We start from the raw sequence: 27375 nt of genomic DNA on the forward strand, positions 1-27375 counted from the left end.
TTAGAGAGATGCTGTCCGCAAGTTCTTATATTGAAACCCGAGATTTATGGTTTATTCATTGTACACAGACCTCATTCCTTACCACTGGGAGGTTTCCCACTCAGCGAAAACATATGAAAAAATAATGAAATCAAAATTCTCACTGTGAAGGTACAGAGCATGGAGGTCACGACCAACAGCCGTTCAGCAGGAACTTCTCCAACCAAACACCAGAATAAAACTGAAAATATGCGGAAAATTCTGATGGAGCCGCATGAGGGTCCCGCCATGATTCTCTTCCCTATGTTGACCGTTTCAATGACTCCAGCAGCTTCAACTTTGAACCACATATCCTATGAAAGTGTGATAGCAATTTATTTTGGGCCGCTATTATTTTTCTCAGTCCACTAGCAGAATTCCATGATTGTAGAGCTCCAGATATCCTGTCACCAAGTTCAGAACTGTTTGCGGATGCACTCTCTGCTAAAGCCTGGTGCACATATCCTGGCCCCTCATCACAGTCCTCCATTTGCACTAGAGACAATAGAATATCCAAATTTTGATCCTCGGGCTTATTGATTTGATCACCTACACATTTTTGGATTCCTCGTATCGCATTACTTAAACATTGAATTGAATCATGTATAGCCTGCAAGTGTGGCGAGTTCATCTGATCCACTGCACCACCTTTCTTTTTCTTCTTTCCCGATGGAAGCATTGATTTTAGACAGGACTGGATGACTAGAACATGCCAAGAAAAGGATTCAGTAACCAATTGTACCAGAACAGGAAGACTACCGCCAGGATTTGTTAGTATTGGTTGTGCCTGCATCAGGACCTCAGCAGTGCAAGTCTTAACCAAGAAATTTACAACGTGCCATGATGTTAGACCACATCCATCCTCACTGACAAGCCCAGGGTGATGGGAGCACAAATTCCACGCATTGACAAAAATGGCAAAGTTTATCCAGCTGATGATGTCTGAATCGAGATCCTGTCACAATTGCAACTCAATTTAACAGTTCACTATAACCAACCTCAGGCACTCCACAGATAAAATTCATAAAGGAATAATAAAGCATGCCATCTAACAGATATATCAAATAAATAAATGTGCGTGCGTGTGTGTGTGAATCCAACCATCCATCCATGCTTAAAAGCAAAAGATGAAAAAAATAAACTGTATGCCTTCACCCAACAATGCACCTGATCCATCCAATAACCCGCCATGATGCAATAAGTGAGTAAATCTAGTAGATTCTAAAGCACAATAACTAATAATTATGAATAGTGGACATCTTGACCATTTAAGACACGACTTATCTTTCTATTCCATACAATTTTACCAAGGGTATGATCAATCTAAGAGAAATCCTTGTGAAAGCTAAAAGTAATTCGAGTACATGCTAAATACCTTGAAGGACTTTTGGCCCTTTGCTATCCCAAGAATCACATCTACTGCATCATCGAAAGGAAGACCAATGCTCCTTGCATATCTCTCTAGCAGACACTTCATTTCAAGGATGACTTTCACATCAGAGACAGAACCATTAGGCTCAAGATTTTCCTTTAGAGAAAAAGTAGAGGCCTGGATTGACAGATAAACTAATCGAGGAATAAGGGATTTTGTCTCAATATGTTTTCTTGCAATCTGTTCCTTCTCACCCACTTTGTGCTGATCCTGGACACAGAAACTTTAAAAACATTAATGACCTGGAAAGAAATAAAAACTTGAACAACACAGTTTATTCACAGCAAACAATGGTATGGTTGACAACAGAACTAATTGTTGAAGCATATTTATGGATAATCAACAATAAAAATATGTGAGCAAAATTAAAGCCAATTTCTTTTTTTGAGAGGAAAACCATTATATTTTCATACATCATCATTGTGATTATCATCGTTACTTTTATTTTACTTGTCATATTTTTCTTAGTATCACAATGTGTTTAGTGTGCACCCATGTGTCAACTTATCCGCTAACCACTTCACGTGTATGTAGAAGGAATTCAGCTTCTGAAAGACTACATGAAAAACCTGAAAAAACAACACATTTTAAGCATTTCTGTACAGACTTGTTTTCCCCATCATTTTCTCAATTATTCCACATTGTTTTTCTCAAGTTTATGATTCTGTTAAAGGGTGGAAGTTGGTCCCTGTAGTTTGCTTTCTAATTAGCATTTATGCATCCTATTGAGGCCAAAATACTCAGTCAAACTATGCTTTCTGAAATTCTATATCAACTTCCATTTGGCTCTTGATGCCACTCTCATTCCTGACCCTTCCAAATGATACAAGCACCTCTCCATACATAAGCCTACTAAGATCTCTATGCAAAAAAAAAAACAATACTGATGCTGAATCTCCACAGCTCTGTAGATGAAAAACACATGTTAGGGGAATGAATTACACAGCTGCTTTAACCAACAAAGCCAAGTACATCTGGCATTCCTGTGGCTGCAAATTATGCAATGATTTTAATCGATCCATACCAACCTTATCCTTTAATACAATTCTTTATTTCCTATCGACTCATTTGTGAGTTCATCCAAACTGCTTTTCCTTTCTATAACAACACTGTCATTGTGGACACTGATCCATGTAAAATGATCCTCTTCCCGACTTTCAAACTTATTATTATGTTCTTATATGCTTCTACTAACTCTCATCAATGTGCACATCACACACCATATCGAAAAAGCCTCAGAGATGGATTCATTATGTTTAAAGCTTCTAAGATATCATCCCTATCTTTCCCATTCTGAAACAAAAGAACTATAATCACTTTTTACTGATATCTTGTGGTCGGCAACTTTGATCAGGCATCAGCATCATTCCATGGTTCTATTCTGTTTCATTTAAGCTTCAAGATGATATCTAGCAAACCACTCAATCCCATTTCAATAATCACCTTCATTCTCATCATATTAATTAATGCTACATGCACAAATAACTCAATTAGGACCTCCAGACCCATGAAAATTCATATAAATGTAGGATGCACAAATAGCAAGGACTTAAATCCACCAGTGCCATTGCAGCTACTTGTTGCTTGAAAGACTCAGGATCCTCAAATTTGTAAATAAACATTCAGTTCAGCCGGTCTTGTAATACGGCCAGTAAAATACCAAGAGAATAGTCAATAGTACTTATTTTAAAGTTTCTTTCTGGAAGTTTTTGCTAGAGTTGTGTGGTTATTTTAGACAACAGTAGAAGTAGAGAAAAAGGGAAGGAATTGAATAGCGGAGAAGTATAGAGAGAAAGAGACAAAAGTAGAGGGTAAAAACTCCAGAAAAGATCTACTTCATTCAATAAATCCAAAAAAAAAAAAAAACATAAATCATCACTCATCAAACAATCTTTGTAGACATGCGGAAAACCCTAGAACAATGTTTCCTAATCACAAAAGAACTCCCAACTTACCTATAATGGACCTAGGACCTTAACTTACATAATTTGCCTCAAAAATGGAACTCCTAAGCAACCAAAAACTCTATCGCATTAAATCTATTCATTTATCTAATGAAAGATTACCAAAGACTTCCCATAAGATGGTAAATCAATGGATCCCACGTAAAAGACCATTGATGTTCCCAAATCACAATCCTAATGTCTAATTCCACCTAGACTCAAAGTAGGACCTTTACATTATAGTCCTGCTCATATTAGGACTCAAAGATTGCCTATTACAATAACCAAAACTTAATAGAAAAACTGTAAGAAAATAAGAAATAAGTAAAAGCCCATTCCCTAAAGACTTGAGCAAAAAATTCCTAAGACTCAATAAAGATAGCAAATCAAGTGGTAAAATTAGTCTCCTGTTTTGACTTTTGAGTGTCTCGGAAATTCAGCTCAAAAAAGGGAAAAAATGAGACGGATATGGGAAGAGAGAGGTTTTCGTGTATTTTTTTTGCCAGTTCCAATTATGAAAGGATTATTTTCTAGGATATTTCAGGTGGTGGGTGTATGGGTGTGGATGTGCATGCGTGTGTGTATATTAAGAGAGAGAGAGGTAGTGGTGTATATCCAAATCTGAAGAACTGAACCTACAATTGTGATGATCTTGTTTGACTTCAGCAAATGAGGGGATAAAAAAAAAATGAATTAGTAAGTTTTGAGTGGCTGAAAACCATCCAGTACAGTCAATGACTTAAGAATCAAGTTGCAGAAACCGATACTATCCATCTTTCTCTTCTTTTTATAATCATAAACTTGACTAAAATAATTCTAAGCAACAAAGTAATACACCTGCATCATGTGGAATGGGAGATGTCAAGTTATTTTCTAGAAGAAACTATAATGTTGTTGCAACGATCAATAAAAGGCCACTGCTGAAAATAATTGTTGTTATTTTTTTTGAACAAAAAAGAAGATATTTTTATCTATTTTATGACTTTAAATTGAAGAAATAGAAATTTTTGAAAAAAACTATGAAAAAACAATGATTAGGCGATAATGGAATGATGCTGCTAATCAATTTTCAGCTTTTTTAAAAAAAAAAAAATCAATTCTCAGATATTAGGCATAAAAATCAATTCTCCTTACTTTTTTTATGCCTGGTAGCTGACAACTGATCCCGAGCGGATGCATGCTAACACAATGAGCATGGTTGCATATTCCAAAATTCATATTAAGCTTTTTTGAAAAATTTTGTAGTTGGAGAAATTCTTTTCTTCTCTTGATAAAGTGAGTGACTTCCATTAAAGAACTTGCGAAAGCTCAATGCAGACTATAAGCAAAATCTAACGCAAGCCACAAGCATAGGTGAAATGAAATTCTTTTAGAGGGAGAGGTGATAATACGAACATTGGGTGCTAGGTTGAGATTTGAAAATTGAGATGGCAAGAGGACATGTACAACATAGTTTAGTTGATTAAAAATCCCAATCTGCTGATCTCTATATCCAAGTTTCCGTCACATCTAGAAAAGGAAAAAAATCAGAGAGATTTTGATGAGTTTAGTAAAAACTAGCACCTATGCCCTAAGTTTCCATAGGTTTTAAAATCAGAGAAAAAAAATCTTAAAAGATTTAAGTTAGGATACTGGGTTGTTATAATATTATTGTGACTGTGAGATCTCATGAGACCAATAATGGTGGCCGTTATAAGCATGCTATTTCCATTGACTGAATAAAACAACAAATTAGCTTGGATATGTTATATTAGTATTTCCTACAGCTTCTGTTTTTCATATTGGATTTTAGAAATGGTCAAAAAAATGCCAAGATTTTGGATACATATCCATTGCTATAATCAAAGGAAGCCACTTTTGTTAGCAATTAGAGATTCAGAGGTAATAATTACAACATTCTAAACATAATCTTGCCAGTTGCAAGAACACAAAGTATATCTTTGTTCAACAAAATGTTGGGAGATCAAATATGGACAAAGATTTCCATCAAAAAATAGCAATAACAGCAGCAAAAATATTCAAAATTACTATTGATAATTAAAGGACATGGCAGGGAAGATCAATGATCTGTACATAAGAGTTCAGTACACCTAGACAGATAGATCAAGCTTTGTGTAATATGTAAAACACAATCGATATTTATAAAAGCATGCAACAGAATATATTTTTAAAACTTTTATATATAACAGCATCTGGAACAAAAAATTGAAAAACTAGCATTAAAAAGCATACCAATTTCTCTCTGAGGCATGCAGATCCTTCTTCAAATGGCTCTGTAAAATGAAAATTAAGCACCTAAGAAATCCAGTAACAAGCACATAACTCCATCTCTGACCCAACATAACAAGCACATGAGCACATGTTCATACATAAAAGCATGTGCACACACATGCACATGCATGTGACTTATTGAATTTGTATCATTCTCATGAAGAAAATCAGCAAGTTGGATGCAAATTCAAGGAAATGAGAAATGCAATACTTGATAGAGCAAATGCCATTAAAGGACGAGTGGCATGCCTAACCTGAAAGGTAATTTATTTCAGGAGTAGGAGACCACCAAGGCCGTGCCTGAAGATCTTCATTGAATGTCAAGGATTTCAGTTTATCTTCATTTGACAGCTCAAGCAATTGAATACCATAGTTTGCATTCTCAAGAATGCCCTGCAGATAAAAGGAATGAATGAACTCATTAGTTCATTTCATGGTATGCCATGCTGGTTGGTACTGATTTGTACCAAACATACAGTACCATGCTGGTACTGAACCAGTACATGGTACAGAAAGCATACCTAATATCAATACACTGAGCCAACCCCCATACCAGGCATAGTGACAATGTACCAGGGTGGAATTGGTATGGGGTTCGGTACCGTGATGGCAAACCTTGGTTCATTTTATTCAAAAACTTAACAAAATCAATATAGAAGAAAAGAACAAAAAGATGAAAAGCATTCACCTGTATTTCCTCAATATTATCTGCTTTTTCCTTCAATTGTAGGATCAAAGCTTCAAGTCTCACCATCGAAAGCTGATATGAATGTTGCGAGCGTTCTTTGAACTGAACAAATTCAATTACCTGAACAGACAAATGAATAACATGCCATGAACATCAAACACATCTAGGCTTCACATGTTGAGAAAAGATAGGTCTTAGATATTGTCCAGGAGCATCATTAGTTTCCCAGCAGCAGATAGATGATGAGCTCTATAAATATTTATTACTTGGCCACTGAGTATAAACATTTACTCATTAACATGTATATCTGATAGAAAAACTGCAAACAATCAGCAGAGGATTTTTAAAAAAAAAAACTCAAATTACATTTTTCTAGAAAAACTGTAAAATTATTTAAAAGGTTCTGTTAGCCAGGGTGTAAATCATATGATATAAGCATTGCCATGAAAAGTATTCACAGTTTCATGCCTATTAGCTTTATAGGCCCCTGATCTTGTCTGCCGATTATGGTAAAAAATAAACAACTGTAGCATCCATTGTACCTTAAAATTGCAGGCATCACTATTATGTTAGAAAACTCTGGTGAATATATCATGTTTCAGATGGCACAGTAAGGATCTAAAGATGCATGGTATAGGTAAATTTTCATACTTTTGAATAATTACGATGGCGATAGGCAAGAAAGGTAAGATCGGCAACTTCTCTCAAATGATCATCCATAAACTTCAGATACTCTTTCATAAGATTGCCGGTTTCCAGCCAATTTGGTGATTTCAACATATAGGGCAAGATGTGGTGGGAGCCCGTCTCCAGTAAAATATTTTTTACATCAAGAGTAACATACCTGCATAAGAAAAATAACCTCAGACAAGAAATAAGAAACACTGAGATATAGTGATATCACTACTACTCAAATGAGGAAAGCAACTTGTTACAATGAATAAATATCAGAACCAGTAGATCAACTATATGCTAAATTTACCACTCATATGCTGATGAAAGAGCCCCCATGTAAGAATATAAATGCATCAAAGGTATCTTGTACTGCCACACATATCTGTTGAACATGACCAGATAAACCGGATTATATTCAGTATTCAGGAAGCTCAAGGGAATGAACAAATAAGAATCTGTCATATATCTATCACCTCTCAGAAATCAAACCTAGATAAAAGGAACATTATATAAAGATAAATCATCATCATAAACAAGTAATACAAGAAATATAGTTAATCATCTCCAATTTCGATGTTTGCAAACTCCCAATCTAGAAAGCCCATCACACAAACTCGCTCCTGAGTGAGGAACTCGAGATTCTAACAGTAAAATAATCTAGCATTCCTATCAAGAAATGTCACAGAACACTTTGTACAGCAGAAATACTAGATGTCTCGCTGAAAGGAAAGGATGGTAGGAAATCCACACTATTTGAGCTACGCATAATTATGACAGAAAACACAATTGGTAGCACAACTTTCATGTCTGATGGACATCAGACAGAACACTTGAATAAAAGATGTCAGTGGATTTGAGTAATTAAATTGAAGATATATATATATATATATATATATATATATATATATATATATATTTTTTTTATTTTATTTTATTTTTTTTTTTTTTTTGGAAGAACCAGATTTACCTTCGGATGTTCAGGCCAAATTCCAAAACCATAGTTGCTTCCAGCAAATATCCCAACTTCCTTGTTCGCCAGAACAGCTGTATGAATTAACCAAACTGAGATGAGTTCATTGCGTAAGACATTTAATAGTATCTTAATACAAAAGCATAAGTGAGATATGAAGGTGAAAAAACAAGGAAGCTAGGAACTGTACAAAATTACAGAAGAAACTGATAAAAGAATAATAGCAAATTAGCAACTTCCACTAAAGATAATAATTCACACTAACTAGAATAAAGGTCCTAGACATATCAGTGACAATGACGATGACCCTGATGATGACTATGATGAAGAAGAAGTATTATTTGTTGAAAAAGAATAATCCATGGCAGAAGAATTCAACAATTCATAGAGAAACCAATATTTTCTCTTTTCTCAACTGTATGATAAGGTTAACATCATTGCAGGCTGATACTGTTATCCCTCATAAAGCTGGAAAGGTACTACCAGCACTCAACAATTGCAATATTAGAGAGAATGTCAAGTCAATAGCCCAGACCACATATTTGGACTAAACAACCATATCATATACAATTAAATGATTAACAGATGAACAGAAGAAAAGGCATATGAAGTTATATGTTATACAGCATCTAATTATCAAAATTCTAGTGATATGCAACATAGATGAAATCACAATTTTAAACCATGAAAAAGAAATTATAAAAAAAAAAAATCTTAAGCTAAACATCAATGAGAGGCAATACAGCTACTAGATCACTCTATAGCTCGCATTAATCAAGTCCTCAACAGAAATATATGGCATATAGTAGGAAAATGCAATGATAAACAGACAAATCATATATAATGAATATACAGTTAATTTTGAATAGCCTATTGAAAATATCATGATATATAGAATGAATATATAAATTGCACCAGTAAATATGATGGTATTTTTCTTTAAAAAAAAAAATTTATTGCCGATGGATTCTTTGGTCATTGCTTATGATTATTGTGCAATGGAAAGCTCATACCAATATATGCCACTCCATTATCACTATCATATGTTCTTTTTTTTTTTTTTTGTGTGTGTGTGTGTGTGTTGTTGTTGGTGGGGGGGGGGGGAGGGCGCGTTGGGGGGGATTATAAATTATAAGCATTAGCCCCAAGAGATTAATTAGCTGCATGATACCAAGAGCATGCATTGCTCATCGAGCATTGTCTATTTAAACCAAATAGCAAAAAAACTCAAGCACATTTTGCCTATGCAAATCACAAATTAATCAGTACTCAAATGATAACATTCAGTCATTTAATAATTCTATGACCACATCAAGCTTAACATAAGTTGAGAAGCTCATCAGGACTCTAAAACCCTCAATCCTTGAATCTTTAAATTGTGATTATCTTTCAATTGCCAAGGAACAATGTATACTGGTCAAAATTCAATAATTCAGCAATTGTCTTTCCTAACAGGTGTCTTGCCTGATAGCGTATTGCTAAATCATTATTGGACTTTTAGAATTGCTGCATAAATTTAGTCTTTAAAGCAGGAAAGCATTTTCCATCTGTTTGCACGTACATAATTGCTACTTGAATCAATGATTTAACAATGATGACTGCCATTTTAAATATTTTCCACCATTAGCTAACAGCATTTCCTAAAGAGATCATCTTAATTTGGACCATCATTCTTAACTGTTTTAGCCATTTTTTTCATGCCTTAAGCAGTTTTCTCACTGTAGGAATGATTCAGTCACACTTGGGATGGTGATGTCCCAAGATGTGCCAAACGAGACGTTGGAATAATAGTGGGATGGTCCACTCCCAATACTTGGGACTGCCCTAGTCCAAATGTCCCACAGGACATACCACTAGCATTTTAATCCTCATCCTATATTATCTGGGAAAATCACTCTCTCTAGTACATCAACTAAAAAGTTATTCTACTGTACAGTACTTTGAGGCCTTAAATGAAGACTTATAAGTCCACCATAGTGTGATCATAGACTAGAATGTTCTATTTACATCCACCAACATTAGTTACAATGGGTTTTTAAAACTTCTAGTACTTTGATTTTTCTTTTAGGATTTTTCAGTGACATTGTTTATCAATTTATAAAGTAATTCAGATATACCACCAAAATTAGTATGATTAATATTGTGAAATCCAAACATTAACGATAGAGAGAAAAGGGGGTAAAGGCCATGCTCCCTACCTGCCGCCCACACAAACACCACTAAATCCCAATAAGACAGAGATGAAAAAATATAGGCATGGCACCCAAGCTTTAAGGCAAACTGTCACTTCCTCTAAAACTAAGAGACAAGAAAAAAAACAGGTCATAGAATTCACTGACAGTCACTTGTGTGTGCTGTACCAAGTTTCCTTTATAAACTGATATAAAAAAAAAAAAACACTAAAAAGAGGAGATAATCTTCTTAAGGAAGAAGTAACAACTCTTCCCAATTGAGAAGAATGATTTGAAGTCCTGGCATCCATCCATCCAAATAATGTGCATTTTTAATTTTGTCAAAAAAGACAAGTTTTTCTGTACAATTCAAGAGAGATGGGATTAAAATAAAAAAACATTTGGCTAATTCAAGAATAATACTCAAATTGCTAATTCAAGAATAATATGTGAATAGCACACAAGTTGGCTAACACCAAAATGAACTGACGGTACCAGTTCGTAGTTATTTTATTAAATAACTGATTATAACTAATCATCTCAGATGAACTTGAGCAACAAAATCCCAGTCTTTATCTAGTCTTAAAACAATAAGTGCAGCATTTTAATGTTAATAGAACAACTAATTAAGAAACACAGATTCTGTCTGTGATTGAACTAATACCAGTACAAGAACATTGCTTGCCATAGATAAAAGTTCTTCTCCGTGCATGTTTTCCTGAAGATCCAAGTCCCTTGAAAGTATGAGGTTTTTGCAGTACATCTCCACCATTCTTTTAGCAGTACCTTCAAGTTCTGAGCAAGACAGCAAAGCAAATTAATATAGAGAAATCAAACTAGTTAACCCAATGATATAATTAGCTGTGGTGTACATATCCACTAAAGTAATGGACTGGCACTACAATGCAGCCCAATATCTGGAGGGGGAACTCAAAATCTATGATAATAAGCTGTCTTTAGAAATGGCAAAAGAAGATCAACATCCCACAAGAACCTAAAATTGCAGAATGTAAAAATTGACGGAATCAGCTAGTACATTCAACTAGGATAAGAAAAATGACTCAGAAATACATTATGCAACAATCTAACCTACCATCCACAACTGAACCAACTAAGAACAACATTAACTTGTCAATTGAGTTAATTTGGAGTTAGAGAGATAAACAGTAATCAACTTAAACTGTGACAAAATTCAATAATTACATGAACCGATCTTAGTTGGGAGCAGCATTAATCAATGTAATCATTGTATGCTTGTCATGCTCAGTAGTTCGTGCACATTGTATAGCTGATAAAACATTCTCAAGTTCTTTGGCAACTTAAGCATATAAATTCAGTTACCAATTCCAACCATAATTAATTATATATTAAATCTACCGACAATTGAATTCCCCATTGAAGTGAAAATTAAGCATTTGCACAATTAAGAAAAGCATAACCATTACAAGATGATTACAAGTTCTAGAAGAGTAAGCCACAACATGACATCTCTAGATTCTTGCATTATAACAAGCTAGATAGAGACTTCCAAGGATAGGGCACACTAAATGACAGTTGACTAAAGTATAGAGTTTGTTGCTTTATTTTGCAAAGTAATATACCAGCACACTTATTGAGCAACACAGTAACATACCTGTGATAGGGAATTTAAACATGACACCGAAAAGTTCTTGAATCTTAAAAACTGTTATAGCCTGACCCAGTGCTTTGATCGGTGATGTTGATGAAGTTTCCAATATTTTCACAAACTTCTCCAATAACTCGGCTTTCTCAGTTTCAGATAAGATGCAGATGAACATTTCCACATCAGAAGTAAAGCAAGACAAGTGACTGAACCTGCATGTCCCAGATAAAAAGGCCATGAAGATATGTTTTGAATCTTTTGATAGTCAGCTGAAGTTAAAGCACTAATAGAATAGAATTTGTATCATTCAGCCAGCTAATCAGACGACAAAGTTATAGGCACTCCAACAATGACTATTGTTGATCTTTAAATTAAAAATACAGAGACCATCTTCATATAAATAACTAAAATGCAATGGGATAGCAGGACCAGAGCCTGAATTACGAGTTGATGGTTGAGTCAGGTTGATAGGAAGCGAAGTACACATAATTGAAATGGTCAAACAATCAGAACAGGATCCACACATTAAAAGGGACATACAGAAATGGTTCAGTCATAAACTAGTCAAGTTAATTACCATATCACAATGATAGATTTGCTCTATTTGAATAGGATCATCAGACATAACATCAAAGAAAACCAGGCAGACAATATGACACAACCTGTTCCATGAGTTTCTAAGGGTACAGTGGGACTCTAAATCCATAAAGCAACCCCACAGTTGAAAGGATAGCCTGAAAGCAGCAATTGTTTATTTTTCCCAAAAAAATCGCACAAGTATGTCATTACAATGTAAGCTTTTGAAAAGACTTCCTTGGCAAAGATTAATGCATAGTAGAAATGAATGGTAACAAAACAGATCTTTTTCTCACTTTAAAAGAACCAATTTTTTGAAAGCACTATAGATAAGAAATATGCAGAAGAACCCAAACAAAAAAGTAAATTTCTTATTATATTTATAAATCAGCACATGAAAAAGCAAGCAAACACCAACAAAAAATAGGAGCAACACATCATACAATAACCTCATTACTCTATAATCCAAGAATTTTACATTTCAGAGGACAACTCAACATCATCTCCATCAACTTCGGAGTAGTTGGGACAGTCACTTGTTCAAGTGATAGATTCATGAATATATCAAGATGTTTACAATAATCAGAAAAAACACTTTGCCCATGTTCTGTATCCAATTTAAACAAGTATCAGGACAAACCTGTGAAAATAGTTAAGCAAAGCCTCCATAAATTTGCCATCATCAGCTTTTCCACCCAGACGGCGCTGTCTTTCAATTTCAATACTTGCCAAGTAAGGACCTCTAATGCAATCATTCTGGATGTCCAATTGTAACTTCCATACAAATGACAATGCACTTGATATGCGTGAATCAAACTGCAGAGGTATATTTTTCACAAATAAATCTCCATCTGAAGAAAAGAAATCATAATATATTCAGGGGAACATGATAATAAAGAAAACATAGTCTTTTTCAGTAACTAAGGTACCACTTCCACAGTCAAATGATTTGCCTTGCTGGCTGGAAAATCAACAGAACGTGATGAACATATTTGATCAGTAGAGCTAGCACTGGACCAGTTCATATCCTCCTCAAGCAAACAACCAAAATAATGGAGGAAGGACTCCCAATCATCAGGACTGCCCAGCCAAAAGAGGACCATCACAGATAGAATAAAGGAATGGCAGTCTAAATGATGCAAACTATAAAAGGAACCTACATTAAGAGTAACGCATTACTTCTTGAAAGCAGTAAGTTGTGAACATTTTAGCAAAGAAAAAGACAACTATGCTTTTCCCAGCAAACAGAAATGAACTTCAACTAACTTCCATCAGACTTTTTTCTGCTGTAGAAAATTTAAAGAAAATATCACAACTTGCATGATTGAAGAAATGATCAAATATCTAGACTTTTAAATCCTAAAATATCTGTAGCTTTTCTAGAGAAAGAATTAAAATAATATTATTATCAAAGATGAATTTGCAATGTCAGACATACCATGACTGTAGGACTTTCTGGAAGATCTCAGCAGCAGCAGCATAGTTACATGCACGAGCAAGAAGTCTACCCTGTCCACTTGAAGTCAAACAAAAAATAAGATAAATATTAAAGTTGTAGGGCAGCACTTCAACAACCAGCAGAGAACTTGGTTGGATTTATGAATAGTTTAGCATATATCGGCATATACACAAATAACCAAATAGACTTTTTAGCTATAACTGATTGGTGGGAATTGAGAAATTGGGCAAGAAGTCTACCCTGTCCCCTAGAAGTCACACAAAAAAATAATTTTGAAGTCATAGGCTATGACTTCAACAACTAGCAGAGAACTTCATTTAATTTATGAATTGTTTAGCATATATCGGCATATACACAAATTACAAAAAAAGAGAGTTTAGCTACAACTGATCAGTGGGAATTGAGAAAATGGAGAACCATCTAGAAGAAGGCGGCGGCTAGCACTTCAACAACTAGCAGAGAATTTGGTTGAATTTATGAATTGTTGAGCATATGTCAGCATATACACAAATAACCAAAGAGACAGTTTAGCTACACATGCCAGTGAGAATCAAGAAAATGGAGAGCCATCTAGAAGAAGAAGAAGAAGAAGAACTTGGTTGAATTTATGAATTGTTTAGTATATATTGGCAATGTAAACAAATAACCAAAGAGAGATTTTAGCTACAATTGATTGGTGGGAATTGAAAAAATGGAGGGCAATGGGAATTGAGGAGGAGGAGAAGAAGAGGAAGTAAACAAATAACCAAAGAGAGATTTTAGCTACAATTGATCGGTGAGGAGGAGGAGGAGAAGAAAATGGAGAGCAATGGGAATTAAGAGGATGGAGAGGTGGAAAATGAAGAGTGGTAAGAATTTAGAAAATGGAGAGTGGTGGGAATTTAGAAATATGGAGAGCCAAAGAAGAAGAAGAAAATGGAGATTGGTGGGAATTGAGAAACTCAAGAGCAATAGGAAGAGAGAAGATGGGGAGGAAAAAGAGGTTACAACTAATGGAAGGGAACTGAGAAAATGGAGAGTGGTGGGAATTGAGAAAATGGACAGCCAAAGAAGGAGGAGGAGGAGGAGGAGGAAGAGGAGCAGGAGGAGATAAAATAGAAGAAGAAGAGGAAGTGGAAGAGGATAAAGAAGAAGAAGAGAATAAAGGAGGAGGAGGAGGAAGAGAAGGATGAAAAGATGGAGAAGGAGAAGAAGAGTGAAGAAGCAGAAAAAGACAAAGAAGAGGAAGGAGCAAAAGAAGAAGAAGAATGAGCAGAAGGAGAGGAAGAAAGAGTGGAAGAAGAAGGAGACGAAAAAGAATAAGGAGAACAAGAAGAAGAAAAAGAAGGAGAAGCAGAAGAGAAGTAGGAGAAGAAGAAGGAGAAGCAGAAGAAGAAGAAGAAGAAGAAGAAGAAGAAGGAGGAGGAGGAGGACGAGGAGGAGGAGGAGGAGGAGGAAGAGAAAAAGGAGAAGGAGAAGATGAAGAAGAAGGAGAAACAGGAGCAGAAGAAGAAGGAGAAGGAGACAAAGAAGATGCAGGAGATGGAGAAGGAGAAGCGGAAGAGAAGATGGAGGAGAAGAAGGAGGAGAAGATGAAGGAGGAGAAGAAAAAGAAGAAGGAATAGAAGAGGAGGAAAAATAAGAAGACAAAGAAGAAGATGGAGAAGGAGAAGAAGAGTGACAAGAAGAAAAAGACAAAGAAGAGGAAGGAGAAGAAGAGGGAGAAGGAGAAGGTGAAGGAGAAGAATAATGGAGGAGTAGAAAAACAAGAGGAAACAGAAGAAGAAAACTGAAGAAGAAAGAGAAGAAGAAGAAGATGATGATGGTGATGATGATGATGAAGGAGAAAAGTGAAGAAGAAAAGGATGAAGGGGAAGGAGAAAAAGAAGAAGGAGTGGAAGAAGAAGAAGAATGAGAAAGAGAAGATTAAGAATAAGAAGGAGAACAAAAGGGAGGAGAAGAAGAAGAAAAAGGAGGGGAAGGAGGAGAAGGAGAAGAAACAGAAGAAGCAGCAGCAGAAGAAGAAGAAGAAGAAGCAAAAAGGAAAAAAAAAATAGAAGGAAGAGGAGGAGGAGGAGGAGAATAAGAAGAAGGAGCAGAAGAAGTGGAAAAAGCAGAAGCAGAAGAAGAAGAAGAAGAAGAAGCAGAAGCAGAAGAATAAGGAGAACAGGAAGAAGGAAATGAGAAGGAGGAGAAGAAGAAGCAGAAGTCGAAGGAGGAGGAGGAGTAGAAGGAGCAGAAAGAGGAGGAGGAGGAGAAACAGAAGAAGCAGCAGCAGAAGAACAAGAAGAAGAAAAAGCAGAAGCAAAAGAATAAGGAGAACGAGAAGAAGGAAAGGAGGAGGAGGAGAAGCAGAAGTCGAAGGAGGAGGAGAAGTAGAAGGAGCAGCAGGAGGAGGAGAAGTAGAAGGAGAAGATGAAAAAAAAAAACAAGAAGAAGAAGAAGAAGAAGAAGAAGAAGAAGAAGAAGATGGAGGATGAAGAGTGGCAAAGAAGAAAAAGACGAAGATGAGGAAGGAAAAGAAGGTGAAGGAGAAGAATAATGGAGCAGAAGAAGAAGAACAAGAAGAAGAAGAAGAAAAGAGGAGGAGGAGGAGAAGGAGGAGGAGAAAGAGAAGAAGAAGAAGATGAATAAGAGGAACGAGCAAAAGAAGAAGCCTATTCACATCTCTTTTTGCATCAAAAATTCCAACTCGAAGTAACTAGTGCAAGTGCCAACAACTGACCCACTTGTCAACATTGTTGGAATTTAATAGAGAGCATTTGATAGCACAATCAATATGAAATCACTTTTAAATGTCATAGAGCTGCTATTGTCTCACTACTGTCACAAATAAGTGCAGGGTGACCAGCTGGGAAAAAGTATATCATTCATCCCTTGAAAGAAAGTTAACTCCTAAAAACTTGATTTTCATCTCACTTGGAAGTTGGATCAGTTTGTTACTTTTGCTTATTTTCTTGCAGATTTACAGCAACACTATGCGTGGGATTATGCACCTTGTCCAATGATGTATCTTACTTTTCAAACCACCTACTGGGTTATGGTGAGATTCTAGCCAGTAAGATGGTGTCTCAGCACTGTCATCAGTAATCTTGAGAGCAGGTTTCAAAAATAAATGCATGCAAAACTATTTTTATGCAGCTTACTCAGATATTATTTCTCAAACATCATTTATGCAAGACAAAAATTTTAGTGGGTGTCCTTGTGCATGCACATGGACTCAAATTAACAACTTTTGCAATGACACACAGGAAACTACGACTGAAACAGATGCACTTAACTACAGAATCCCTTACCAACTCATCATTATTCTTCATGTTGCATCAAGAAGCTAATTCATGCTCAAAAGAAGTAACTGAATGGGAGGATAAATAGCTTACTTAGAATGATCTTATACAATCTTCATTACTTGATATTTGTGTGACACAAGATGAGTGTCCTCACATGCAAGTGATTTAATCAACTTGTCAATAACAATTTGATAAATGTTGAAGAAAATGAGGATAAATGAATAAAATAAACCAGACTGCCACATAAAAGTAGGAGATATGGAATTCAAAAACTACCTGCATGCGTAACTTGTCCTCCTCAATTCCTATAAGAGAGCCCAAATTACCAGAAAGAACTTCCAACGCAGCTTCATACTTCATTTGTTGTTCCAATATTGAGATATATATAACAAGAGCTGGCATTGAATTTGACAAGTTCTCTCAATAAAAGTAACATCACATCTAGAAAAATTAAAGACCTTCAAAAGATTTTTGCATAAAAGAATAAGAGAAAGAGAAACAGCCCACCTTCTGGTTCATGCAAACTATGTGAAGCTATGTGCTTTTTGAGTAAAGCCTCAGCTAATGATAATAGTTTCTCACCCCCACTGCCGCATGATACCTACCACAAGCAATGAATCATTTCGGTCACTCCAAATTTGTGACATTAGACTTAGAAAGTACATCAAGAAGGAATTAACAGGTTGCATGTAGTGACTAAGCATGGACTTTGTCAACAGCAAAGCAAGTATGCACATCACTTACACTAGGACAACAACAGAATGGTTGGAATGACAAACTCGAAGGAAGTTAAATTCATTTGGTGGTATTTTGTCAAAAATAAAATCTGGAATAGTATCTTATGCCAGTCTAACACCAAATGCAAAATGGGCATAGGTCTGGAATAGGCTATGCCCAGTCAGACAATCTTAAGCTCACTTTTCGGACATAGGTTATTCAATGTCCATCTTAGAATAGACCTAATGCATATTGCCTATGCAAATTTCACCCCTTTAGATTATACCCCAGATTTAATTTTATATTGTAAATTATATTATATAAATATTATAATAGAAAACAAATTTTACAAATATAATATGATATATTGTATAATATATAATATTACTAGCGCAATACATTTTTTTTAGTACTGTAATAAAATATTATAGAGTTATCCTCATAATTTAAATACATAATATTTTAATATATCATAATATGTTATAATAATTATTAATGTTATTAATGGAATAACTTGTAGCAAAATATTTAAGACAATACTATAAAATTATTATGTATTTCATTTAAAATTATATTATAATAATTTTAGATATGATCATATATTTTATTAAAGAATAATGTTATAGTGCATATTATTTTATTGTGTAATGATATTATCTTCAATATTTTAAATTAATTACCAAAATTTTTTTATACTAATATTATATTATAATATCATATAATACCATATTGATACAATAAACAATATATCATCATCGTATAATATTATAGCATTATTATTTAGTATTAACATAGTATTTAAAATATTAATATGGTAATTATGATGGTATAATATTACTATATTCTTGACAAATATAATATACTATAATGCTATAATACGGTAATTATGATATATGATATTACACTTTAACACTAATATTATATCCAAATTATTAATATTATGATAAAAATATCAATATCGCTATATAAAATATATTATAAAAGCATGGGTAATTTGCCATTTTCGAAAAAAATAAGGGACAGTTTATTCCAATTTCAGCTTGTTCAAACATTATCAATATTACTATATAAAATATATTATAAAAGCATGAGTAATTTGGCATTTTCGAAAAAAATAGGGGACAGTTTATTCCAAATTCAGCTTCTTCAAACAATTGACAACCAAACATATTTTCGTATAAGCGCTTGGCGTATCTTTCCTTATTCTCATTTTTCTTATTCTTCTACAAATTGCTGCCTTGATGTGTCGCAAATACAAGAGAAAAACCTGCAACCCTGCTGGACTATGACAAACTAGAACATATAAGCCATGATTATAATGAAATGGAATGAATAAAAAATGACAAGTCAAGTTTTTGCTTTTCTTATCACATTTTGCTTCATCTTGTAATCTACCTTGGCCATTCACAAATAAAAGTCACTCTATCTACAAAAAAACTGCTATTATTTCCACACTTAGCAACATTAATTGCCAATAATAATAATGATGGTCAAGTTCTTAAATAGAAGATGATCACAAATATGAAGTCATTCCAAGTATACACGCGATTTAGTTATCCCCTGGTCCTTACAACCTTGATTGATGTTGTTTTTTGATAAGGTTTCACATTAGCCAACTAATTTTAAATTCAAGAACAAAAGATCTAACATTTTGATGCAGAATGAGGAAAAAAAGAAGAAGAGACAAGGGAAGGAGTAGAAAAGGAGAAGGAAAAAAAGAGGGGAGGTAAGAAAAAGAAAGGATGTAGAGAGAAAGAGAGCAAAAGCAGAGAAAGGAAGGAGGAAAAGGAGAAGAGCTTCCCAGACTTGGATTGATATGATAGCAAATTTACCCAGAATAATACCTAAAAATTTTTAGCCCACCTTGAAGCCTAAAACTAGTTTGACAAGCCTCAAGCAAGCCCATGATCATTATAAACCTATCCACAGTTACAAGATATCTAAGCTAGTTCCACTAAAAGCGTGTCTTATAATTATCATATCTTACATGAGTTGATGGTAAGCGCTTAGGATAATGCTTGTCCTTAGCAACAAATCCACATTTCAACAACAGCATACTTGATCACAAGGTAGCCACACAAATCAGGTGCATGATGAACACATATGACATCATGACTAGCACATGCATGTTCACCAAATCATAGCACTTCACCTACCATGACATGGACAAAAATCCAACTTCAAAAAGCCGCCATGACATGCATCCACAACTGAATACCATGTCAGATGCATGGGATATGCAAAAGAAGCAAACTCAGGTCTTCAGGGTTAGTGAAGAGGAAACCTGGGAAAACTATTATTTAGAAAACCCTTCATGTCGTTGAATACCTTTTCGCCTTTCACGCTCATCACTTTCCTCTGCACCACTATCTTTAAGGGAGAAAAGGTGCTAAAGTTGAGATTTGAACAAAATCCTTTAAAAGCCAGCTAAAGAGAGGAGTCCTCCAAGTGGCTAAAGGTAAAACAAAAACATCATAATATGATTATGTACTTCTGTATGTATAGCATGTGACCAACCATACACCCTTACAACTGTTTTACATCAAGTCATAGCCTTTCATTGCTGACTCAGGAAATTATTGGATATACCAATGCTAGCTGCTCGATGACCGTCTCTCATTCTTATGCAAGAGCTTGTGACCATTAAGGATGACTGAAGTCACACCAACTGGGATAATGTAATGTTACTCGACTTCAAACAACCATTAGGGCAAGCCAATGTCATTGAATAATTCATCTCATAATGCCTAATCATCACCCTCAAGGTTTAATCCTAAAAGTACTCTATACATTTTTCAACGGTAAATTTTGACCATCTAAACAACCTTAACATAATCCTCAATGGGTTATGATAATACCCTGACCATCACCATGTGATCATAGCTGATGCTGAATAAAAATTAGCTGACCTAGAACCTTTCATATTTTTGGAACTTTTATTTGGGCAACTTTTAGGTGAATTTTAGAGTGAGTTATTTTAAGTAGCATTAGTGGGAAAGGTTCCTACCGTAGATATACATTGGGCTGTCATAGCATTGGGAGATTTTTCCTTTTAGTTATTTTAAGTGTTTTCCATATAGCATATTGTGAGATTCCAAATTTTTAAATTCTACAAAATTTTTTGGAGATTATTACGTGGTTATAGTTCTAGTTTACTTGTAAAAACAAGACAGAAAGTTACAAGAGGACCTATTAGAACTGGCAAAGCATTATATGCAAATCAGCTGAAAGAAATTAAAATTCAAGGCCAGGTTCAACTATCTCGTTCTCACCTATATCTCTTTAGTCTTCCCCTCCTCTAGTTCCCTCTGCTGTTATCTGTGTTTCTGCTTATAACATTTTTATTCCGCATAAACTGTTTTCTGAATTTCAGTTATACATCAATTACACACCCTCACATTTTAGCATGGAACCTTTTAAAACCTTTTTCCTCCTCTCTCCTCCTATCACAAAAACCCTACAACAAGTTAATTTGACCTTCTATTTTCCTTTAATCTCAAAATTTCATCACTGCTGCCCCATATACAGGTTTAGGCAGCAAGCAATCATCTTTGACCCATCAATCTAAACCTTTCCCCAGCTCCTCCCATGCAGTGTAGGCCAGCCCTCCCTGGCCCTGAATCAACAGCTCAAATAGGTTTTGCTGGGCTAAATACTGCCAAGACACCGCTCACCAACCACAGGAAATTTAATTTAATATGACCAACAAGGTTATCAATCATGATTGAGAACTGTCTAAGATTAGAATGCAGAAAACCATTACTCCCAAAATATAACCTAATTTCATAACCATTTGGGTATCTGACCCAAACTTCTCTGCACATTCACCAAAACTTCAATAAAAAAATATGGGTCTGCTTGGACATGCAAAAGCATAATTCCATGAATATTATATTTTGGCGTGGGAAAGGCTTAGAGGAAAAAAATTACTATGACAGAAAAGTTTGAAAAATCAGATGAGTCATAGGTTCCATTGTCGCAATTGTTTAGGCATTAAAAAAACCCCCTTTTTTTTTGTTTCGGTTATCTGAATACCGAGGATTGACTTACCAAGTTCTTGTGAACCATTGCAAAAAGTCTTTCACCCAATCATTTCACCTGACTGATCCCCGCTCATGTTGGAAGAAATTGCAGAAGTACCATATCAGGCATGGGCTATAAACCCAAGATGCTTTTTATCAAACCACAACTAAGGTGGATTCAGCATGTAGTAAACTAAAACCTAGTGATGTATACTAAACTAAAATATAGCAACTCAGAAACCTGTTCAATCCCATGAGGCAACAAATATTACAAAAGGGTACTAATCATAGGATGCTGCTTTAATAAGATGGTGATTAACATAATCATAAAATGAACTGATGAGTACAAACCAATACACTTGAATCTACAGAACAGATGCAAATGGAACAAAAAAGAAGAAGGGCAAGGAATACATAACGTGAACATGAAAAACCTGTAATTGTATGCTGCAAACTGCCCAGAGCAAAAACCTTTCTTCACCCACAATTTTGTACATTTTAATGGCTGTCTGCCAAAAAGTCCACAAACAAGCGTTAAATGCTGCCATATAAGACTACTGACATCAAATACCAATTACAAAGAAAGTCAAAGATCAAGCAAAGAAGCAAAACGCCACAGATATCATCAAACCTGTTGTTGTTTCACAAATGAGTACTCACGAACATAACAGTTGAAAAGACCCATCATCATTTCTAAGTTGTTTGGATATTTTCCACAAGCATGCTCATAGCAAGAAGTAGCCAGATCCACTGTAAGAATATGTGCCCACCAAACTCAAGATGTTCAAAATTATAAGTCGCTAGAACTAGATAATGGAATTTAAATGAAAATAAGAATGTAGACAGACATCGATCAAGCCGTTGGAAAACAATCTGTAAAGTGCTGAGAGTCAGATCATCAACATGAACCACATTATCTAAATGTAACAGCTCCTTAGCATTTAAACAAACACTCAGTGCTTCATCAGGCTTCCCCATCTTCTCCAAAATAAGAGCCTTGAGTGCCTAACAGAAATAAATTTCCAAATCAGATTTAATGATATTTCACAATCAATTGCTGACCAGAGGAATAAAAATGCATAACAGGTAGAAAGTAGAACACATGCATCCATACATGCATGCATACATACATATACAGATACATAAATATATGCAGAAAGACATCGCACAAAATCTAACAGTAATTCAAACAAGAGATGCAGTGGAAAAAATATGAAAGATGATCCTAGAATGCTACAAGGATTACAGATGGTCATAATAAGGATGACTGAGATTACATTAAAAGGATCTAAAAAGAGAAGTTCAAGGCATAATAGGACAATAAAGAAAGTTGTGGGAAACAAAAATGTTTTGCAAAAGGTAATGTCTCCCTTACCATTCATATAAGTTTTCCACGTAAGGTGACGACCCTAAAAAGTTGATATACCTATTTCAGCAATGACATATAACACAACGGTTGAAACATAAATAACTAAATCCTGAGCATAGTATCACCATATAATGGACTAGAAATGGAAACTTCCAGAAAATGTAAGCAATATTATCTCAGGATTTTAAACCAAAGAACTGGTCTAGGTTCACTTAACAACCCATTCACAAGAAAAAAAAACACTGCATTCCTGGCCAAAGATCTTTTAGTTTCACAAATTACCAACTGAGAAATATTTTTGTTGGCATCCTAGAAGAAATTGATTTCTCTAAAATTTCTGAAAAAAGAAATTAATAATAACATTGCGATGCAGCTATTACAGAACCTGCGAGCATCTACTACATCATAGCACAGCCCATCTTGGGTTACATACACCTGTGACGCTGCTGGCAGGCTGTGTTTGCTGATGGTAACGCTGGCTCAGCTCAAATAAAAAATCTGACTATAGCATATTACTTTAGTTGAAGGAAGAAAAAACAGACAAAAAAGAACATCAATATACCACACAGCATAAGGTAGGACATTATGAATGGGACAAGTCATAATATATAGCTTCTTTCTTTTCTACTGGTTTAATTTTGAAATCATATTTTAAATAAAACTATAATATCCCAATTTGGGGGTTTTAAGTTTTTTCAGTCTTGACTAAACCTGAACAAAATCAGGCATTATAACCAACAGGCTGCCTCAGTAGATCATTCGTCACTTTTCAGCTACGACCATTTAAGTGGAGTAAATCAGGCGCATCTCCAGCTACCCAAAGAAGTGGTCACAGTGATGTGTAATATCATGACATCTATACAATAAGAGCTGCACCACATGTCGATATGGTGACAATAAATAACAAAATGTGAGATATATCCAAATTTTGACCAAAGTTTGCTGTATTGTACTGAACCGGCCAATACAAGGCGTGGTTTATTAATACCAACATGTACTATCCGGTACAGAACATATCGTACCATACCGTATGGTGTCTCATACCGTACCGACACTCGGTATACTATCTTATGCCATACCGAACTGCGTACTGGCACTATAATATAATGGTACCCATACGGGATCCAATACTGAGATGGTGAACCTAATACAAGATATACTGTACCATACCGGTTCAATATCACTATGCAGTATAGGGGGTGCACCAACACTAGGTACACCAAACTAGGCCCATACCGAAATAGTAACAGGTTGGCGCTGGTATAGGGCCCCGTACCGAGATGCAAATCTTGATTTTGATTAAAAAAATGTTGCTAAAAATATCTACCTATCAATCACAACATGCTGACTAAAACTTGCTTTTTTCTCCTTGGTATACTATTCAAAATTCCACTAAATAAACCACAATTAGGATTGCCTTTGTGAAAACCAATGAAAACCAATATCATAAATTTTCTGTTATTTATGCATTACCATTTCATGTCTCTATGATTGCCAATTCCTTAATCAAGCACATGTGTGCCTTCATATTTTAACTCTTGATTTTGACAACTAGAGGCCACTGGCTTGTCCAGCTTGACAAACTTAAGACCATTGATCCAATGAAAGACCCATGCATATGACACACAAGTTTCCAACCTTTTAGCTACCATATCAACTCCCTCATTAAATCCTTGCTTGCTCATTTTAATTACTTTAGAAACATCAATAAAACAACTCGAAAGCAATAATGCAATAAAAACAAATATAAGACAAAAAAGTAAAATTTAACAACGTTTATCTAATTACTAAAAAAAGAGTATGTCTAGCATATTTCAATCAGATTAGCTATACCATCATTGAGAAACAACAAAGGGATCTGCATAGCAAATCGTAAGTGATGACTTCTCCTAGGCAGAGCAGTGCCGCGGAGAAGCCACCGGCTAGGCGGTGGCATGTGCAGAAGTTGCGGTGGCCTTCACAAATCTTATCATGCTCATGGTCATGGGTAAAAGAAAAGGTATACCGCCTCATTGCGTGCCCTCACATGCACAAAATTAAATCCCTCTATATGAACGACTTATTAAGGTAAAGAACTTGAGCATTTCAATTTCATTATGCAACAAAAGAATCAATCAATGCCTGCAAAGTAATAAAACATTCTTCTTGTGTGAACCCACAAAAATTTACCAATGTTTTATCATAAGCCTTTTCATGCTCAAGCCTTGAACAAAAGAACTTTCCTCACCTTCCAATTCGCAGATAAATAACTTTGAATGTAATAGATAATAAACAATTCTTTTAGAAATTCCCTTCTAGTACGTTTCTTTATTGCATTAATAAGTAACTTTTTTGGTCATATTCTAACTTATCTTATTTCATATGCTTACTAAACCTTTCTACATCACCTTTCTCCCTAAGGTCATTTTTGACTTGCAAGGTTTGACCTCTGGAACCAATTTACGTCAACTATGCTGAGTAAATTATGTAATCCAATTTTAAAGGTTATTCGAATAAAACCCCTTTTTGATTGCAGGTCCTTCAACCTTCACAGAACATGTGTTTGGGTAAGGACCAAGCCATCCATTTACTGGTATAAAAGGGCACAATACTCCTTAATTAAGTTGACTAATTAGGACCATTGCAATTTCTTATAAAGCATACGATCTTCACAAATTTTACCAAAAAAAAAAAAGAATGATACAAATACGACAAGAATAAAAATTCAAATTATTGTTTCTATAAAATAATCTTCTTTTTTTATGATTCTAGTTTTCATTGATCATATTTGCATGTTACTGCTTCCTAGGACTCAGAAATATATGACAGATGTATAACAGAATAGACTCATCAATTCAAGAGTAGCAAAGATAGTTATTCATCCTTCTAGTTCAGTCCTTGTTCCTTTTTTTTTTTATAAACGCAAAACATATCTATGTAGTTGCAAATTAAAGAACATACCATGTAAATGTTGGAAAGGAATTTTATAGCTAGAAAAAGTGCAGATGCCTTTTTCACGTTAGTAAGAATCTTGCATGTACTGACATAACGCTTGTGTGTGAATTATGGAAGTAATTATGAGGATTTTTTGCAAGAAATATACAGATTATTCAAGATTTATTCTTTTTCCATGCATTCTTGGTGATTGCGTACCTTAAACCATAACGCTGCTGTGTCATTACATCGGTTTTTGAATTTGGACAGTAAAAAAAAAAAACTTATTTATTTTCAAGAAACATTCTTTCTTTGACGTGTCAACAGACTGCAACTGTTTAAAATATGTGATCTTTCTTTTTTACTCGTTCAATGGTACAACTGTTTCCACGGAACAAAATCGAAAAGCCACCATGAAGATCAAAGAACTAAAAAGATGTTAAGATTGCTCATTTGGGATATATTTTTTAAGACATGCGAATCTTTCTACTCTGGAACCGACTTCTTGAGTTCTATACCATCAAAGAAATGGATCACGAAAGCTTGCCCAAAAACAATGGATCAAGAAAGAGAAATAAGATGATGAAATCCGAAAGAGCTCAGAAGAGGAAAAAAAAAAAAAAAGAAGGAAAATTATTACAGATATGGAAAAAACTTACAAGGGCATAAGGAGAGTTAGGATACTTGGCGAGGAGACCGACGGCGAGCTTGTGCGCGGTCTTGAACTGCCGAGAGTCGACGGCGTCCCATATCGACCGGACCCGCCGCTCCGGGATCCCTCCGGCGAGCCCAAACCTGGACGCCATGACCGGTGGGCTTCCGATTTGGGACTCGAGTTTTGGAGGAAAACGGGAAAAAGAAAGCTAGGGTTTCTCGGGTTTCTCTATTTCTCAATGCCCCTCGGATTTTCAAAAGAATATGGAAGGAGAGGAGTGAGGGTGAAGCAAGGTGGGGGCGGGGTGTGAGCGGGGGGGCTTTATTGATAAACGCCGCACACGCACCGGGGACGCAAGACGGAACAATAAGGGCGAAGACCTAAGGGAGCCGGTCAGCTGACGTGGCGGAGATGTTCATGCCCACGTTCTGATGTCTCTCTTTCGTTCTTTTGACTACTATGGAACCGACGAGTAAGACAAAACATGGTCTTTCGGTTCGTGCCCGTGAAGGCCGCAGGGACGCGAGTTAAATGATTCGTTGGTGACAAGTTAATGAGGCCGAACCGGAAGGCGACCCTCGGAGGGAATGAGGCGGCTCTCAG

At 35.3% G+C, this 27375-nt stretch overlaps 1 protein-coding gene across 2 annotated transcripts; it reads right to left on the reverse strand.

Annotated features, from left to right (window-relative positions):
* Positions 1-27095, reverse strand: LOC105057168 (N-terminal acetyltransferase B complex auxiliary subunit NAA25). 2 transcript variants are annotated; one of them, XM_010939660.4, is made up of 19 exons: positions 26777-27095; positions 22684-22840; positions 22467-22585; positions 22270-22344; positions 17604-17697; positions 17373-17491; positions 13807-13877; positions 13298-13448; positions 13009-13184; positions 11802-12004; positions 10833-10963; positions 7995-8071; positions 7335-7409; positions 7004-7196; positions 6353-6472; positions 5919-6057; positions 5626-5666; positions 1394-1660; positions 1-973 (listed from the first exon to the last, which is right to left on the reverse strand). In XM_010939660.4, the coding sequence occupies exons 1-19, from the start codon at positions 26921-26923 to the stop codon at positions 281-283; spliced, it is 3048 nt and encodes a 1015-aa protein (XP_010937962.1). In that variant the 5' UTR covers positions 26924-27095; the 3' UTR covers positions 1-280. The 2 variants fall into 2 exon arrangements, with proteins under 2 accessions (XP_010937962.1, XP_029123963.1); XM_029268130.2 differs by lacking the exons at positions 22684-22840; positions 26777-27095 and having other exon boundaries at positions 22270-22340; positions 22467-22575.
* Positions 27096-27375: the final 280 nt, after the last annotated feature.

This window comes from Elaeis guineensis, chromosome 14, assembly GCF_000442705.2.
Source record: "Elaeis guineensis isolate ETL-2024a chromosome 14, EG11, whole genome shotgun sequence".
In the NCBI taxonomy this organism is placed as follows: Eukaryota; Viridiplantae; Streptophyta; class Magnoliopsida; order Arecales; family Arecaceae; genus Elaeis; species Elaeis guineensis.